Below are 20,645 nucleotides of genomic sequence, written 5' to 3' on the forward strand. Positions count from 1 at the left end.
TATTATGAATTCAATCAAATGTAAATTCAGAACAGACTGAAGTGGAATATTTGGAAGATCTAACGAGGATTAAGGCATATCTTTCAACTGGATGCAAAATCAATCTGGACAGTGTTTATAGACAATGGATTGTAATAAAGACAGATGAGAGAAAGTTTACGAAATGTGTAACATTGCCTTTGTTATTTTGTATTTCATTATACTCTTCACTTAATAAATAAAATGAAAAGTATGTGATTTTTCAATTTTCATTCTAAATATTCATAATATGAAAATATTTAAAGTTCTGCACAGTTTTTGGGCCATGTAAAAATTTACTGCTCAGAGCAATGATTGGTCCATGCAGATGTAAAAATAATGACAGGGAATGTTGAAAAATCAACTTAAAAATTTGGTAGGTAGGGCCTAACAGATAAACAACAAAAAGCATGACCACAGCATACCGGTCAGCAAGCAAGTAGGATACCAGAAGTTCAGTGCAACAGTGCCCTGGGATAACAGCTACCTTCTAAAAGCACCTCAAGTATAAGCACCATGGAAGTTATAAGTAGGCACCTGGAATGGAAAGTGAAGACACAAAAACAATATTAGTTGTACCATTGTGAAGATGTAAAGGTGTCAGGGAAAGTGCCACTAGGAAGGTTGAAAAGGGCTTCAAGTGATTAAATGAGCAAGTGCAAGAGAAACTATGAGATAAAAGCTAAGAATAAAGTGCAATAGCTGTGTGGAACAAGAGACAAATCCAATTCATGGTGAGATGGTTGAAAAGAGTAGTGAAAGTGTGAGTGTGAAGAAACAGCAGTGGTGAATGGCTTAACATGCATATAATAAACTGTAATATAGGACATAGGAGCAGAATTAGACTTCCACAATCTTTTCAGCTAACTCCTTCAGAACCCTGGGGTGTAGTTCACTTGGTCCAGATGACTTAGCTACCTTAAGACTTTTCAGCTTCCTAAGCACCTTCTGAGTAATAATGATTACATTCACTTTTGCCCTCTGACACTCTCAAATTTCTGGTATGCTACTGGTGTCTTCCACAGTGAAGCTAGACACAAAATACTTATTAATTTTGTCACTGTTTCTTTGACCCCCATCTCTACCTCTTCAGTAACTTTTTCCAGCAGTCCAATGTCCACACATGCCTCCCTTTTACTCTTTATATATCTGAAAAAAACTTTTGGTATCCTCTTTTATATTATTGGCTAGCTTATCTTCATATTTCATCTTTTCTGTTCTTATTACTTCTGTTGTTTTTTTTTACCTTAAGCTCCCTTTTTTGCTTTATCTTAAGTTTACTAATCAAATATAAGAACAGAATTGGCCCTTTTGAACAATTAAGTTTGTTCCACTATTCAATCACTTTTTATTTTTCCACCTTCTCCCCATAATCCTTAAACCTCTTACCAATCAAGAACCTATCAATCTCTGCCTTAAATACACCCAACAACTTGGCCTCCTTAGTCCTTTGAGGCAATGGCTAATTTTCTACTCTCTGGCTGAAGGTATTCCTCCTCATCTCAGTTTTGAAAGGATTCCCCTTTATTTTGAAATTGTGCCCTTGGATCTGAGGCTCTCCTACTAATGGAAACAACCTCTCCAAGTCTACTGTATCCAGGTTTCAATTAAATAACATCCCCCACCCCTCCACCACCACCATCCTTCTGAACTCCATTTAATATAGGCCCAGAGACATAAACACTCCTCATATGTTAAACCTTTCATTCCCGGGATCATATTGTGAATATCCTCTGGATCCTCTCCAGGTTCAGCACATCCTTCCTTCCATATAACGTCCAAAATTGCTTAGAATATTCCAAGTGCTTCACCTTATAAAGCCTCAGTTATAACTCCCTAGCTGCCAAAAAATTATAGAGTGAAACGGAGCCTAGTAAAGAGTTTGTGAAGATATCATATTTCAACACAAGTGTTATCATGCTGACTACATTAATTTTGAGGGGAAGTAAAAAAACAAATGAGGCACAAATAGAAAGCAATATGACAAAGAAGAGAAAAGTTGGAGAGGGCCCACAGCTGAAGGATTACAGGAGCCACATAGGAAAATTTCAAAATTGGGGATTGTACAGACCTTATTTGTTGCACCCCCATTTGATTCATGGAAATCTGAATTTTAGTCCAGTTCTTGTCCTTCACATGTGGCTCAGCTACTGACAAGAGAAGGGGCAAAGGCAGACCACTGGTGCCTCAAAACCAGTTGCTTTGTGCAGGTGGGGCTCGTCAGCCTTGGACGGCAGCCCACTTAGAAGAAGGGAAACTCTGATTTTAAACTTCCACTGCCTTCCGGCCATACCCACCCATGGGAAAGGCTTCGGGAGTAAACCTGGAGGAAGAAATCCGGAGCCAGGGTCTCTAAGGCAGCTTTTTTGTCATCTATAATTTCACTCTGGCAACCTGTGTGATGACACTGGTGCCAAGCTGTATCAGTGCTTGCCCTTCCCTTGGACTACAACAGTGACATGGAGAGAGGGAACCTACTGCATGGGCAACAGCTGGTTCTTCAAATCTTCTTGCCCAGCCTTACGCCCTGGAGGGGACACAGTCCACCAGAGGTGTAAACCCATAATCCCCTGGGATCGACGGCTGCCTACTATGACTGCTTACATGTCAGAACAGAGTAGTATGCTGGATTTGATTTAATCTATGAAATGAGACAGGCCAAGAAGACCAGAAGGGAAACATCCAGAAATAATTATCATAATATCATAAGCTTCAGGATAGCTAGGGAAAAGCTGCAAATTTCGAAGTGTGTATCTGTCACCATAGATTCATTTTCTTGTGAGCCTTCAAAGAAACACAATGAAAAGTACACACTAAGATGGACAAACAACCAATGTGCATAAGGAGAAAAAAAACAAATAATAATAATAATAATAAAATAAGTAATAAATAATATTGAGAACATGAGTTGTAGAGTCCTTGAAAGTGAGTCCATAGTTTGGGGAACAGTTGAGTGTTGAGGTGAGTGAAGTTATCCATGTTGTTTCAGGAGCCTGATGGTTGTTTCAAAGTTTCAAAGTACATTTATTATCCAAGTATGTACACAGTACACAACCCTGAGAGTTGTCTTTCCCCAGGCAGCCAGGAAACAAAGAAAAGAATGGAATCCATTCGAAGAGAACATTAAATGCTCAACATGTAAAAATAGAACAATCATGCAAATAGCAAAAAGTGAGTAAATAACACATAGAACATCATACAACGATGTCCTTGACACGGTCTAAGAGTATTCAGTTTAGTTCAGTTCATTCTGTTAGCACTGTGTCACTCATTGACTGCAGGCTGTAGAGCCAATGCACACTGAAGCGCCCCAATCAAATTGTGTAAAATATCAAAAAAAAATTAACCAGAACCAGAAACCCATGTATCAGGAGCCGCAGAGTCCTCCAAAAATGCGTACACAGATGGTCAAACCTTGCAGTGTGGGGCCCAAAATTCCTGCACATTTCTCTGGTAACAACAACCGAGAGGAAAAGGGACACTGGTCAAACACAGACAGATAGTGCTCTCACCATGTCGATTTCAATCTTGCTCGATGCTTTAATTGGTGAGATTGGCAAGGAGTAAAGGAGCCGATCATGGGTTCACACTCCACTATTAGGCTGCACACTTTGCTCTCAACCTTGTTGAATTCTCCTATAAACAGCAAAAACTCCAGAACACTCAGTTGGCCCAAAAACACATCATCAAAATGTAAATTGTAGGCTCCAATCACATGCAGTTTAGTCATGGAAGCGTATTTAAGAGGGGAAATAGTAGTTTCATGAACTGTCTGCGGCACATCAGCATTGGTTGCTAGTGCCATCTTGAAAGCTAATTACTCACCATGGACATGCTGGTGTGGGACCTAAGGCTCCTATACCTCCTCGCAGGTAGCAGCAGCAAGAAGAAAGCACGGCCTGGATGGTGGGGATCTTTGATGAGCAATGCTGCTTTCTTGTGGCAGCACTACTTGCAGATGTGCTCAGTGGTGGGGGAGGGCTTTTCCTGTGATGGACTGGGTTGTAGTCATTACTTCTTGTCAGCTTTTTCTGTTCTTGGGCATTGGTGTTTCCATACCAAGCCATGATGCAGCCATGAGGAAATCTGCAGATCCTGGAATTTCAAGCAACACACATCAAAATTGCTGGTGAATGCAGCAGGCCAGGCAGCATCTCTAGGAAGCGGTACAGTCGATGTTTCGGGCTGAGAACCTTCGTCAGGACTAATTGAAAGAAGAGCTAGTACGAGATTTGAAAGGGAGAGGGGGAGGGGGAGGGGGAGATCTGAAATGATAGGAGAAGACAGGAGGGGGAGGGATGGAGCCAGGAGCCAGACAGTTGATTGGCAAAAGGGATATGAGAGGATCTTGGGACGGGAGGCCTAGGGAGAAAGAAAGGGGGAGGGGGGAAGCCCAGAGGATGGGCAAGGGGTATAGTGAGAGGGACAGAGGGAGAAAAAGGAGAGAGAGAAAAAGAATATATATATATACACACACAAAAAACGGATGGGGTACGCGGGGGAGGTGGGGCATTAACGGAAGTTAGAGAAGTCAATGTTCATGCTATCAGGTTGGAGGCTACCATGATCCTGTCCCATGATCCTCTCATACCCCTTTTGCCAATCAACTGTCCAGCTCTTGGCTCCATCCCTCCCCCTCCTGTCTTCTCCTATCATTTCGGATCTCCCCCTCCCCCTCTCACTTTCAAATCTCTTACTAGCTCTTCTTTCAGTTAGTCCTGATGAAGGGTCTGGGCCCAAAACGTCGACTGTACCTCTTCCTAGAGATGCTGCCTGGTCTGCTGCGTTCACCAGCAACTTTTATGTGTATTGCATGATTCAACCAGTCAGGATACACTCCACCATGCATCTATAGAAGTTTGTCAAAGTTTTAGGTTGTTGTGGGATGGATGAAATCACCGGAGAGACAGAGTCACTGGTAGATACAAAGCAGCTTCTTTATTCGACACAACAAGGTACAGCAGGCATCATACGGATGGAGACGCTTTCGGTAGAAAGGTCTGCTAGCCCAATGTGGGCTCGATATTTATATGTTAAACACAAAGGTAATCGCTACTTAAAAAGTTATAGACAATGCTTCCTTTTGAAGCTACGTACGAAACATCACACCTCCTAACTTCATCCTTTCCTTTCGACGCCCACATGTCTGGGTTGGTATCCACAGCCTTTAGGAATGCAAGTTAAATCCACGATACATTTATTTGGCATTTTACGTGCTGACATAGAAGACAATAAAAATATTTATAAAGTATAGATAATACTGTCTTCGAAACTACAGCATCTGGTCAAACTACAGTGCCAGAAGCATCTGGTATTCACACCTTTTTAGGAAGCGCATTGTTGTGGACTCAATCCACAGTACTTTGTCAAATAGAAATCTGGTGACCAAAGTCACTTAAGTGTAAATGAATCATCTACCCAAAAACTCACTCTAACAAGGCGAGGTGCTGAATCTATGCAAACTTCTCAGAAAGTAGAGGCACTGCCATGCCTTCTTTATCATGGTACTTACATGCTGGCCCCAGGACAGTACTGTCTCATAGACCTCCAGTTTTCTCCTCCTGTTATCAATACTCAGCTCTCTTGTTTTGCTGACATTGAGTGAGAGGTTGTTATTGTGGAATCATTCAACTACATTTTCAGTCTCTGTCCCATATGCCAATTCATCATCAACTTTGATTCAGCCAACAACAATGATTTTGACAGCAAACTTGGAACATGGCATTGGAGCTGTACTTAGTCTCAAAGTCATAAGTATAAAGTGAGTAGAGCAGGGCGCTAAGCACACAGCCTTGTGGTGCACTTGTGCTGATGGTGATCGTAGAGGAGATGTTATTGTCGATCCAAACTGACTGAGGCCTGCAATTGAGGAAATCAAGGATTCAATTCCACAAGGAGGTATTGAGGCCTAGGTCTTGGAGCTTACTGATTAGTTTTGAGGGGATGTTAGTGTTGACTGTAGTGCTGCAGTCAATGAAGAGCATCCTGACCATAACCAATTAACTCCTCAGGCGGGAGATGATTTGTTTCATGACCAACCTCTCAAAACACTTCATCACAGTGGATGTAAATGCTACTGGATGGAAGTCATTGTGGCAGGTTACCACATTCTTCTTGGGCACTGGTATGACTGCAGACTGCCTGAAGCAGCTTAGACTGCCAGTCAGAAGTTAGTTGGAGAAGGAGCCCTGTTAAACGAAGCAAATGTAATTTAAATATGTAAGGTGTTTCAGATATATTTCAGCTGTGGGAGAAGGGCTGAAAAATTAAAGCCAAAACTCCCTGGATGACCAAAAAGGGAGAGAATGAACAGAGCAGATTTGTGAGGATACCATTTTTAACATTGTTGCGTACATAAAGTTTGCGGGAAAGTAAAAGGAAAATGATGGCTAGATAGAAAGCAAGAGAAAAGGCAGGTGTTACCTTCATGCAATTCAAAAATAATAATTGGGAAAATGAAGAACAAAAGACTCCTACAAAGGGAGGTGGCCAATCAAACACTAAGATGAAAATCTGCTGGTGACAGAGTGGAATGATACTATTCAATCTTCACCAAGGAAGATGATGCTGTTGGAGTATCAACATGAAATTCTGGACTGGATCAATAATTGACATTTATAGCCACACTGAACGTAGATAAAACATCTGGGTCATTGGATCTAAGGTTGCTAATGGATGAAAGAAAATTGCCAAGGCCTTGGTCATAATTTTGCATATATCTATAGTATTGGGAGAGGTGCCTAAGGACTGGAAAAGTTGCAATATTACATCTTTATAAATAAAACAGTGTAGAAATAAACTCAAATACCTACTTGGTGATAAGGAGAGTTTGAGAAACAAAATCTGGGACAGACTTAGAAGTCATGTGAACATGTATGGATCAATGAGATAGAGCCAGCATAGTGACACAAGAAACTGCAGATGCTGGACCAGCTCTGATGCAGGCTTCAACATAAAATGTTGACAATTGCTCCCAGATATGCTGCTCGAGTTCCTCCAGCAGATTGTTGCTAAAACCAGCATGGTTTTGTTTAAGGCAAGTAATCTTCAGCTGGTAGAGTTTGGAGATGAAGGAACAGAGGATTGATGTGGTAAATATTATTGTTGTATTTTATATTGAAGTAATGTAAAATAAATGTTGTGAGGGTTGTTTTTGGTTGTAAAGAGAGATTGGAGGACCAGCTGGAGCTCTTTTACATAAACTTCGTAAGACTCAATGGGTTAAATGTCATAGTCATAGTCATAGTCATAGTCATACTTTATTGATCCCGGGGGAAATTGGTTTTCGTTACAGTTGCATCATAAATAATTAAATAGTAATAAAACCATAAATAGTTAAATAGTAATATGTAAATTATGCCAGGAAATAAGTCCAGGACCAGCCTATTGGCTCAGGGTGTCTGACCCTCCAAGGGAGGAGTTGTAAAGTTTGATGGCCACAGACAGGAATGACTTCCTATGATGCTCTGTGTTGCATCTCGGTGGAATGAGTCTCTGGCTGAATGTACTCCTGTGCCCAACCAGTACATTATGTAGTGGATGGGAGACATTTTGTCCAAGATGGCATGCAACTTGGACAGCATCCTCTTTTCAGACACCGCCGTCAGAGAGTCCAGTTCCATCCCCACAACATCACTGGCCTTACGAATGAGTTTGTTGATTCTGTTGGTGTCTGCTACCCTCAGCCTGCTGCCCCAGCACACAACAGCAAACATGATCGCACTGGCCACCACAGACTCGTAGAACATCCTCAGCATCGTCCGGCAGATGTTAAAGGACCTTAGTCTCTCAGGAAATAGAGCCGGCTCTGACCCTTCTTGTAGACAGCCTCAATGTTCTTTGACCAGTCCAGTTTATTGTCAATTCGTGTCCCCAGGTATTTGTAATCCTCCACCATGTCCACACTGACCCCCCGGATGGAAACAGGGGTCACCGGTACCTTAGCTCTCCTCAGGTCTACCACCAGCTCCTTAGTCTTTTTCACATTAAGCTGCAGATAATTCTGCTCACACCATGTGACAAAGTTTCCTACCGTAGCCCTGTACTCAGCCTCATCTCCCTTGCTGATGCATCCAACTATGGCAGAGTCATCCGAAAACTTCTGAAGATGACAAGACTCTGTGCAGTAGTTGAAGTCCGAGGTGTAAATGGTGAAGAGAAAGGGAGACAAGACAGTCCCCTGTGGAGCCCCAGTGCTGCTGATCACTCTGTTGGACACACAGTGTTGCAAGCACACGTACTGTGGTCTGCCAGTCAGGTAATGAAGAATCCATGACACCAGGGAAGTATCCATCTGCATCGCTGTCAGCTTCTCCCCCAGCAGAGCAGGGCGGATGGTGTTGAACGCACTGGAGAAGTCAAAAAACATGACCCTCACAGTGCTTGCTGGCTTGTCCAGGTGGGCGTAGACACGGTTCAGCAGGTAGACGATGGCATCCTCAACTCCTAGTCGGGGCTGGTAGGTGAACTGGAGGGGATCTAAGTGTGGCCTGACCATAGGCCGGAGCAGCTCCAGAACAAGTCTCTCCAGGGTCTTCATGATGTGGGAGGTCAATGCCACCAGTCTGTAGTCATTGAGGCCGCTGGGGCGAGGCGTCTTCGGCACAGGGATGAGGCAGGACGTCTTCCATAGCACAGGAACCTTCCGGAGCCTCAGGCTCAGGTTGAAGACATGGCGACGTACTCCACATAGCTGAGGGGCACAGGTTTTGAGCACCCTGGTACTGACACCATCCGGTCCTGCAGCCTTGCTTGGGTTGAGACATTTTAGCTGTCTTCTCACCTGTTCAGCTGTACATACTGCACACTAACCATTCTGTAAATCCGTGATCATTTGCAGTTAACAAGCTTTCTCTACTCTGTCTTAACCAACATATCATGACTTATGTGGTTCAAAATTTCATGGTCTCCACTCCATCACAAACCTTTCTCTTTTCTGCAGAACAAAAATGGAAGCAGGAGAAGGTCATTCAGCTTTGTACCCACACCATCATTAAGTAAGAATGTGGTTGATCTTTTTCCTCAGTATGATTAGTCTGCATTCAACTCCCATCCATTTTGATTTCTGCCTTAAATATACAGAGCAACTGAGACTCTTATTTCCCCGTCGGGTTGAGAAGTCTAAGAGTTGTCTTATGAAGACATTTCTTTCCATCCTGTCCTTAATGGACACCACCTTATTTGTGAGGCTGTAATACCCCAGGCAGGGAAAGCATCAGCTTTGTATCTACTTTGTGTAGTATTATAAAGAATGTGTGTGTTTTAAAGAGATTGCCTCTCAAACTCTGCAGAGTATAGGCCCAATCTGCTTAATCATTCATAATGATAAACCCTTCATTCCAGGGGTGAGACTGGTAAACCCTCTTAGCACTCCCACAACTGTAGATATATTCTGTAGGGAGACCTGACCTGACCTGAACACAATGTTACATTTCTGGTTTTGTCAGGGCCCTATGTGATTGGAGAAGTTTGCAAAGAGCTCTGCGCACGGGTTATGCAACCTTTGCAGAGTTTGTATCGGGGAATATTTTGTTTCTCTTTCATGCGTTCACATTTATTTTCGGTAAATTCAGCTGAACAAAACTTGCAAACGTTGCTTGTAGGTGTTGGCAGGCCAAGGACATGATTGTGATGCCTTCCGAGTGCAAAAGGTATTCTGCGCAGTGGAATTGATCAGCTGCGGAGAGTGCCAGCAGACAAGGAAGGTCGGCGTGCTGTACGTGTTCGGCAGCCCAGCAGCCTGGGAGGAGCAGTCAGCTAGCTATCAAAAGGGGAAGGCGTCGGCAAGGACGAGGAGTAGAAGGTTGAGGGCAGGGCCAACGACAAATCTAAACTTGTCGATAGATCTGTAAAGTGGGGGGAAAGTAAGCGGCAGCAGCATGAGCAAAATCCTGACGGTAAAGACCAGCGCCTACAATGACCAGAAACCGGGCACCAGCGGCCTGAGGAAGCGGGTCTGCGTGTTCGAGAGCAAGGCGAACTACGCGGAGAATTTTATCCAGAGCATCGTGACAGCGGCCGTGGAGCCGGCTCAGCGGCAGGACGCTGTGTTGGTGGTCGGCGGCGACGGCCGCTACTACAGCAAACATGTCATTCAACTCATCATCCAGATGTCGGCGGCCAACGGGGTAAATTACACACACTCCGCACACGGTAGCAAGGGTAAAGCGGGCGGTTCACTGCAGGCTGGGGCACTCACACCGTGGACAGAACCTTTGTCGCTAAAACTCGGAGTGGTTGTTAGATTTCATCTTCTCTGTTTTTTTTTGGGGGGGCACTGAATGTGGTCGCAATGAGTAACATTGTAGCTCAAAGTATAAATTAGGTGAAGAGGCAGCAAGCATATATTACGTTTAAGTCGCTGCTTTGTAATGGTCAAGTATTTAAATTCAGAAAGTTGAGTACTTTTAGTTTTAGATAGCTGTTGAGAGTCTTTCTTGGCTTGTTTGATCTTTTTTCGTTGCTGCCCTTTAGAAGCTCGGTAACTTGTTCCTGACCGTTTGCCCTCTGACATTTTCTTATTTGTAATACGATACTGGTGAATATTCCAGCCATATAGGGTACTTGGTGTGTCTGGTAGCAATTTTATTTTTTTTTTGGCTTGGTGTTCTTGTTAATGTATTTGTCCCCCAGTTTATCTTGTCAGGCTGCCTTTGATTTAGTAGGCCTGGTTGCTATGGTTACGGATGGGCTGTGTTCATAGCGAGGGGAAGAGCTTCCTTATTTCACGAGGATCTAATACTGAACAGTGGTGAGCAAAACTTTTGAAAGGGGAACAACGAGTCATCTGTCAGAAACAAAAAGTCAAATGTCGTTTTAGGGCAAAGGTGAGATGAAAGATGGAGTTCAAAAATTAAAATGTGAAATTCTAACATAGGTTGAGTGCAAAAAGTGCAAAAAATTCAATACAGACTTAGCCATCATTTGGAAAACAAAATGTTTCAAAAAGAGGAAGCATAATTTCGAGTAGCTCTGAATTTTCATTTTCATGAAGTTAATGAAATATGCTCTATAAGCTTGTATGCTGCCTGTGACTAGTGATGTAATGCCACGATCTGCTCTGGGACCTCTGCTGTCTGTGATATATATAGATGACCTGGACGATATTGTAGAGTTGGATGGGTTAATAAGTTTGCAAATGAAACAAAGAGTGGACATTACAGACAGTGTAGAAGATTGCCAAAGGTTACTACAGTGGGATACAGTTCAATTGCTGATATGGGTGGAGAAATGGCAGATGCAGTTTAATCTGGCCAGATATGAAGTATTGTACTTTGGGAGATCACATGTAAAGAGACAGTCTACTGTTAATGGCAAGACCCTTAATAGTGTTGATGTACAAAGGAATTCTGAGGTCCAGGTCCATAGTTCCCTGAAAGTGGCTGCACAGGTTGACAGGGTGGTAAAGAAGGCACATGGCATGCTTGCCTTTATTATTTAAGGAAAGGAGGTAGGGATTCAGGGTAAAGTGTGCGAATGGGTGCAGGATTGGCTCAAAAACAGAAAACAAGTTATGGGGGAGAGGATCATTTCCATACCAAGATGAGTTAAAAGTGGGGTTCCGCAGGGATCAGTTTTGGGGTTGCTGCTGTTTTTAATTTACATGAATGATTTGGATAAGCACATAACAAGTAAACTAGTAAAGTTTGCAGATGACACAAAATTAGGGGATAGGTTGATAACATTCAGGCAGCAGAAGCAATACGGTTAGGTCTAAACAAAATCCAGATGTGGATAGATAAATGGCAGATGAAATTTAATCTAAGTAAATGTAAAGTATTACATACAGGAATAGAAATATTAGATATAAATATACAGTGAAGGGGTCTTGAGTTAGAAAGCACACTGTATGAGAAGGATTTGGATGTCCTGGTAGACTCATCACTATCAACATCTAGACAATGCACAGAAGTGCATTGGACACTGATTCTGATTCTGAAGTTATTTGGAAGGCTAATAGAATGTTGGTCTATATCGTGTGCTCAGTGGAGTTACAGTCCAGAGACACTTGTTTTAAGCTGTATAATGCGCTTGTGAGGCCACACCTTGAGTACTGTGTACATATTTTGTGAGGGATGTGAAGGCACTGGAGAGAGTTCAGAGAAGGGTGACAAGACTCATTCCAGGTCTACAGGGTATGAGCTATGAAGAAAGATTGAAATAATTATATCTTTTTAGCCTACGTAGACATAGAATGAGAGGATATATGATAGAAGTGTTCAAAATCATTAAGGTTATAAGTAAGGTGGATGCCAGATGCTAATTCAAAATTAATCCATCAACGAGGACACGGGGCCATAGTCAGAGACTGGTTAAAGGGAGATTTCAGACTAACATCAGGGAGCATTTCTTTACGCAGCAAGTTGTGGACACGTGGAACAAACTACCTAGTTGTGTAGTTAAGATAGTTATTTCAACGCACTATATAAATAGGAATTTGGCAAACTTTGTTGATCCGAATGGCCTGATCTCGCCAAAAATTTTCTAATGTTCTAATCTCCGTGTTAACTGCATGAGTTTCTCCGAGTTCTCCAGTTTCCTCCCATATACAGTGAAATAATGGGAATTTTTGATGGAATGCTTTTAGCAGCTAGTGTACACCTTGGTCTAAATAGCCTCTTTTGTCATATGAATTGTGAAATATTGCGTTTGAATATATAATAGCATACGTCTCCATACAAACTTTCAATATACTAGAGAAGCTGGGATCCTGGGAATCTGTGCAGTGCCTTTGTTGGGAATTGTGTGCTCGCTTCAGCTGGATAGGTATTGATGTTATAAGAAGGATAGCAATGAAAACTGGAGCTATAACCAAACTATTCACAGCATAGAAAAGCAAAAATCTTAGCATTGGCACCAAAATCAGACTATGTAATAGTTCGGTGAGCAGCCTTTTCTTATGCATCTTGATGACATTCACACAGGAATGATAAACATTTGATGTAGATTACAGATAATTCTATTCTTTATTACTTGCAAGGGATAAATTCACCTCCACTCCAACCAGGGATGGTAGGGCACTTCCAATGCATTGTTTACAAAGCATTCTTTTTATACAAAAGAACAAGACAGGTTTACTATTTCCAGCTAGCTCAGTCCTTCTGACACATTTGTTGTAGTCTGCCATCTGCGGTTGACTCATCTCTGCTACTTACTTATTCTTGCACAATGTTCATTACCATGGGTTCTCACAGTGACGTATTCCTTTAGTAAGCCCGTTTCTTGTAGTCATATTCATATATTGCAACCTATTAGTTTAGCATTCTCCTCCATTTTTTTTGCATCAAATGGTTACAAAGGAAAAAGAAGTTCAATACACATTTCCACATTCTCTCCTTGTCACCCCATGACAACATACAGTCAATATTATCAGGATTTACAAAGCAAATTATGCCTTTAAGGACACAATGATTCAGCTCTCAGGGCTTTCTTTTACCTTTTATCTCATCCCTTACCAGCGAATTCCCAAAAGCCTAATACCCCCTCTTTTTCGAGCCCACTACTGAGCACAAGAATCACAATCAGAACATTGCCATTATTATTAAACAAATGGTTATTCCATAATTTAAGACAGTAGCCCCCTCTATCCTGCCAGCATCCCAAATGGCCACCAGCTTCCTGGGGATTTATAATTGTTGAACTGTTTGCTCACATTTCTAGTTCTATCTGCAGCCTCTCAAATATAATCTGTCAGATGAGTTATGTTTTCAGATTCGTCCGGTATGTAGGTGCCCAATTAAAGCACGTGTGCCTCCTTTTTCAGCTAATTTATAGTCTAGGGCCATTTGGTTTTGCAGAACTACAGTTTGTGCTGCCACTAACTCTGCCAATATTTCAGAAGTTGCTTTTTGTCCCTCATCAAGGGAGCCAGATGTGTCATTTGCCAATTTCTCAAGGGTGAAAGTTATGTTAATCAATTCCCAAGCAGCTTTTCCCGTCCAATATTGAGGGAACGCTATCATCCAGAACCTTTCGGCTTCAGTTATGTGTCACTACCTCCTTTTTATATGATGCTGTTTATGTCCCAAATCATACGTATGATGCATGAAAGGTACCACATATCCTAAATAACAGCAGCCCTTCCAACTCCAAGGGAACCATAGATAAGCTCGCTCACCGCTTATCCAGTATGTGCCAGTTAATGTCTAAGGCACCTGTTGTTCCAACCCATGAACTGACTTCTGTCTTCCCTCTTACACCAGCACTGATCAACTGTCTGCAGGATAACATGCAATGCAAGGGGTCTTAATTTTGTCAAATTGTATTTGGGGAACCACCAACCCTTGAAACATTTATTCCACGTAAAATTAATTTTTCCGACATTATTCAGTGATCCCTTTGGTTCCTCTCGTTACTACTTAAATGGTCTGGGGATGTTCAGCCATCTGAACAATTCCACTACTAGGGTTAAGTTATTTTCCAAAGAACCGGGAGTTGAATGATGACAGCTAAGGGAGTTATAAGCTTCTGCCTCTTCATTATCGAATGGTGCTGGTAGAAAGGGTACTCTAATCTCTGCATGTAATGGGACTACTATACAGACCCAACAGCTTAATACATTAATTCTGTTGGCATATTCACGTGACATGTGTAAAAAGGATTTCTGGGCATTTTCCTCTGTCAGGAAGAGGGTAACCACCATCACCAATTTAGTTAGCTGCTTCATCATGGTGTTATGTCATCAGACACCTTTTTACAATGAGGTGTGAATCCAGGTTGGTTTGTCTCTTACCTTGATGGCAGCATTGGTGACTGACAGCATTAGTGACCGACAGCATTAGTGACCAACAGCACCTGAAATGGCCCCCTCAGAGCGGGGTTCCAGACAAGTTTTTTCTTTTAAATGTCTATACCACTACATGGTCTCCAGCCTCAGTATTGTGGCATTTAATGTTTACTGTAGTTTGCTGGGCTTCTTTCACCTGTTGATGAGATTTGGTAAGGCTCTTTGTTAAGGCAATGCAATCATTCAGCATATTCTCGTCCAGATTATTTACATCCAGTTGCTTAATCCCTAGGGGTTAATCAGTTGGCAAGCACAGAGGTCTGCCCATTATTTCATGTGGGGATAGACCCATGGTTCTATTGGCAGCAGCTTGAATGGTCATCTGAGCCAAAGGTAATACCTTAACCCTGTTTCCTCACATGATTTTCTTAGTTTGTTCTTAATTGTTCCATTCATTCTTTCTATTAAACCTGCTGATCGAGAATGGTAGCTACAATGAAAATGCTGATCTATCTGTAAAGCTTTATGTAATTCCTTAATTAGCTTGTCAGTAAAATGGTACCATTGTCACTGGATAGTTTCCAAGGAATCCCAAATCGTGGGATTATTACCTTTAACAAACATTTTGCTTCTGTAACTGCATCATTTTCCTATAAGAAAATGCTTCAACCCACAGCGAAAATACATCAATAAATACTAATACATATTTATATCCTTCCCATGGCGATAGCTCAATAAAATCCATCTATAATTGCACAGACTGTCCATTGCCAGCGGGGTACCAGCTTTCCGGGATTTTATAAGGCACATATCATACCTACTTACTTACTGCCCATTACTCTGCTGGCATTTAGGGCAGCAGTGAAGCTCCTCCATTTCTGGCGGTGTTCAGGGCTTCCTTCATCATGTTAGTAGCTTTCTCTCAGATTTCACTACTGTCAGTCATGCAAGTCGTGGGTGAAGACTCCGGAATATTGTTGCACTCGGATGTAGAAGGATTCTTCATTGCTGTTTCTGTAACAATTTTGTTTTACCAGTCAGTGTTGTTAGCCCTGAGCTGAATCCCTGAACCTGAAGGACTAATGGACCACTCTTAGTCTGGCCTCTACCCTTTGACCTGTTTGGCATGGGTGACCCTACCAAGAGCCAAAGCATAAAGCCCTGACTCCAGCCAACGTACTCTCCGGATCATTGAGGCACACAAGCCACCAAACCATGACAAGGTTGTGGGCCTCTTGGAGGCACATATCATACATTGCCTACATATTTATCCTTTTACCTCATATGCCTGGAGTGTACCAGGCCTGATATGTTTGATCAATTATCCCCCTTTTTCCCATTTGTGTGAATTTGTGAATGCAGCAGGCAATTCGTGGTATCAATTCTACTGGGGCAGCCAGACATCCATCTGAGTGCTGTCACAAGCCGTAATGTTGCTGACAACCCATCCTTTCCCATTTTCTTTTCTCATCCAATGGTGCCTCAGACTGGTACTTTTGCACACCTGCCAACTGCACTATTTGCAACTTTTGTTTTGAACCTTGTGTCCTTTTGCAGCTTATTTGTGCAGTAGATGAAAGGAGTCGTGCTCAAAGGTTTCCTTGTTTGGGAAGGTCAACAGAAGATCATTCATGTACTGTATTAGAGTAGAGCTCCTGGTGATATTCTTTACCTTTTTCTGTTTTCACTTCACATGACAAAACACTGATTGCATCAAAACTATTTTCCAAGTGATCTCAAACTCTAAATCAGTATATCAAAGGAGTCACGCAATACCTTTTATGTTCTGTCTGGAATATCCGGAATACAGATGCAGGAATTTCCGGTTTACTTAACCTGAATTTTACTTGGCCAGTGCGGAATCAGAGTTTCTCTAAAATAAGCTCCATGGAAACAAATAAAGAAACACAAACCAAAAAAGCACAGACAAGACAAAACTAAAATCCATACTTGTACTGGTCTTCCTTGCAAGTCACTTCAAAACTTAGAATAAACAGATAATTCTGACCGTGAAAACTTTCACACATTTTACAAAGTACCAAGGAGAGGAAAAACTGCTACATGGGACCCTGACACATGAACCACGTGAACACATTTTAAAACACAAAAGTGAAACCATACCAGAGTAAAATATTTGGTGTAAGGCAGAAGATTAATTTGATCCTCCCATTATTAATTGAGCAAACAAAAATCATCATCTCCGTCTCCGAATCTGTCTCCATCTTCTCTCTGTCCCCCCGTTACGATCAGACAAATTTGAGAAAATTAAGATTTTTTAAGCACATTTCTTTTACATATGACATATTAGATTACCACTCTGGGATTGTCTACTCCATTTTGTCACATCAAATGGTTACAGAAAATACAAAGTTCGATACATATTTTCACAATACCCTACCCGCTACTGAAACCAAGAAGTTTCCAGAAAAATAGACTGCAACCGCTGGAAAACTCACTGAACAATTATGTGTATATACATGATTTTCTATATATATTTTCTTTTAATTCAAGCATAAGAATGTTAAACTACAAGAAAAATAAGAATACTACACTCCAATCTAACAAAGGCAAACAGTGGAAATAAATGGATCATTCTCAGTTCACAGGCTGGGACTGGTTGGGTAATGCAGGGATTTGTACTTGGACCCCATTTATTCATACTCTGATATAGAACATAAAACATGGAATAGTACAGCACAGTACAGGCCCTTGGGCTCACAATGTTGTGCCAACCCTTAAATTCTGCCTCCCATATAACCCCCACCTTAAATTCCTCCATATACCTGTCTAGTAGTCTCTTAAATTTCACTAGTGTATCTGCCTCCACCACTGACTCAGGCAGTGCATTCCACGCACCAACCACTTTCTGAGTAAAAAACCTTCCTCTAATATACCCCTTGAACTTCCCACCCCTTACCTTAAAGCCGTGTCCTCTTATACTGAGCAGTGGTGCCCTGGGGAAGAGGCGCTGGCTGTCCACTCTATCTATTCTTCTTAATATCTTGTATACTTGTATATCATGTCTCCTCTCATCCTCCTTCTCTCCAAAGAGTAAAGCCCTAGCTTCCTTAATCTCTGATCATAATGCATACTCTCTAAACCAGGCAGCAACCCGGTAAATCTCCTCTGTACCCTTTCCAATGCTTCCACATCCTTCCTATAGTGAGGCGACCGGAACTGGACACAGTATTCCAAGTATGGCCTAACCAGAGTTTTATAGAGCTGCATCATTACATCGCGACTCTTAAACGCTATCCCTCGACTTACGAAAACTAACATCCCATAAACTTTCTTAACCACCTTTCTATCCACCTGTGAGGCAACTTTCAGGGATCTGTGGACATGTATCCCCAGATCCCTCTGCTCCTCCACACTACCATGTATCCTGGCATTTACTTTGTACTCTGCCTTGGAGTTTGTCCTTCCAAAGTGTACCACCTCACACTTCTCTGAGTTGAACTTCATCTGCCACTTCTCAGCCCACTTCGGCATCCTATCAATGTCTCTCTGCGATCTTCGATAGTCCTCTACACTATCCACGACACCACCAACCTTTGTGTCATCTGCAAACTTGCCAACCCATCCTTCTACCTTGACATCCAGGTCGTTAATAAAAATCACGAAAAGTAGAGGTCCCAGAACAGATCCTTGTAGGACACCACTAGTCACAACCCTCCAATCCCAATGTACTCCCTCCACCAGGCAAGCCAATTCTGAATCCACCAAACTTCCCTGGATCCCATGCTTTCTGACTTTCTGAATAAGCCTACTGTGTGGAACCTTGTCAAATGCCTTACAAAAATCCATGTAGATCACATCCACTGCATTACCCTCATCCATATGCCTGGTCACCTCCTCAAAGAACTCTATTAGGCTTGTTAGACACGATCTGCCCTTCACAAAGCCATGCTGACTGTCCCTGATCAGACCATAATTCTCTAAATGCTCATAGATACTATCTCTAAGAATCTTTTCCAACAGCTTTCCCACCACAGATGTAAGGCTCACTGGTCTATAATTACCCGGACTATCTCTACTACCTTTTTTGAACAAGGGGACAACATTCGCCTCCCTCCAATCCTCCGGTGCCATTCCTACGGACAATGAGGACATAAAGATCCTAGCCAGAGGTTCAGCAATCTCTTCCCTTGCCTCGTGGAGCAGCCTGGGGAATATTCCGTCAGGCCCCGGGGACTTACATAGTCATTGTCATATTTTATTGATCCCGAGGGAAATTGGTTTTCGTTACAGTTGCACCTTAAGTAATTAAATAGTGATAAAACTATAAATAATTAAATAGTAATATGTAAATTATGCCAGGAAATAAGTCCAGGACCAGCCTATTGGCTCAGGGTGTCTGACCCTCCAAGGGAGGAGTTGTAAAGTTTGATGGCCACAGGCAGGAATGACTTCCTATGACGCTCTGTGTTGCATCTCAGTGGAATGAGTCTCTGGCTGAATGTACTCCTGTGCCCAACCAGTCCATTATGTAGTGGATGGGAGACATTGTCCAAGATGTATTTTACCTGTCCTAATGTATTTTAACAACTCCAACACCTCCTCTCCCTTAGTAGCAACATGCTCCAGAACATCAACCTCACTCATATTGTCCTCACCGTCATCAAGTTCCCTCTCATAGGTGAATACCGAAGAGAAGTATTCATTGAGGACCTCACTGACTTCCACAGCCTCCGGGCACATCTTCCCACCTTTATCTCTAATCAGTCCTACCTTCACTCCTGTCATCCTTTTGTTCTTCACATAATTGAAGAATGCCTTGGGGTTTTCCTTTACCCTCCTCGCCAAGGCCTTCTCTTACCTCCTTCTTGCTTTCCTCAGCCCCTTAAGCTCCTTTCTTGCTACCCTATATTCCTCAATAGACCCATCTGATCCTTGCTTCCTAAACCTCATGTATGCTGCCTTCTTCCACCTGACTAGAATTTCCACCTCACTTGTCACCTATGGTTCCTTCACCCTACCATTCTTTATCTTCCTCACTGGGACAAATTTATCCCTGACATTCTGCAAGAGAGCCCTAAACATCGACCACATGTCCATAGTATATTTCCCTGCAAAAACATCATCCCAATTCACACCTACAAGTTCTAGCCTTGTAGCCTCCTAATTTGCCCTTCCCCAATTAAAAATTTTTCTGTCCTCTCTGATTCTATCCTTTTCCATGATAAGGTTAAAGGCCAGGGAACAGTGGTCACTGTCCCCCAGATGCTCACCCACTGAGAGATCTGTGACCTGACCCAGATTCGTTACCTAATACTAGATCTAGTATGGCATTCCCCCTAGTCGGCCTGTCAACATACTGTGACAGGAATTCATTCTGGACACACTTAACAAACTCTTGCCCCGTCTAAACTATTGGAACTAATCAGGTGCCAATCAATATTAGGGAAGTTAAAGTCACCCATGATAACAACCCTGTTATTTTTGCACCTTTCCAAAATCTGCCTCCCAATCTGCTCCTCGGTATCTCTGCTGCTACCAGGGGGCCTACAGAATATCCCCAATAGAGTAACTGCGCCCTTCCTGTTCCTGACTTCTACCCATATTGACTCAAAGAATGTAGGATCCTGCTACATTACCCACCCTTTCTGTAGCTGTAATAGTATCCCTGACCAGTAATGCCACCACTCCTCCCCTTTCCCCCCTCTCTATCCCTTTTAAAGCACTGAAATCCAGGAGTATTGAGAATCCAATTTATTCCTGCCCTGGTGCCAGCCAAGTCTCTGTAATGGCCACTACATCATAATTCCATGTATGTATCCAAGCTCTCAGTTCATCACCTTTGTTCCTGATGCTTCTTGCATTGAGGTACACACACTTCAGCCCTTCTGCCTTACTACCTTTACATCCTTTGTTCTGCTTTCTTTCCTCAAAGCCTGTTTAT

The 20,645-nt window shown here is 42.4% G+C and overlaps 1 protein-coding gene across 1 annotated transcript in view; it reads left to right on the forward strand.

Annotated features, from left to right (window-relative positions):
• Positions 1–9,647: 9,647 nt before the first annotated feature.
• Positions 9,648–20,645, forward strand: part of pgm1 (phosphoglucomutase 1) — a 93,401-nt gene continuing 82,403 nt past the window's right edge. Inside the window, exon 1 of the mRNA XM_063064122.1 lies at positions 9,648–10,145. Within this exon, the coding sequence (XP_062920192.1) occupies positions 9,897–10,145 (249 nt within the window). The 5' untranslated portion in view covers positions 9,648–9,896. The remainder of the gene's footprint in view (positions 10,146–20,645) is intronic.

The sequence above is a fragment of the Mobula hypostoma genome, chromosome 12 (assembly GCF_963921235.1).
Source record: "Mobula hypostoma chromosome 12, sMobHyp1.1, whole genome shotgun sequence".
NCBI lineage: Eukaryota > Metazoa > Chordata > Chondrichthyes > Myliobatiformes > Myliobatidae > Mobula > Mobula hypostoma.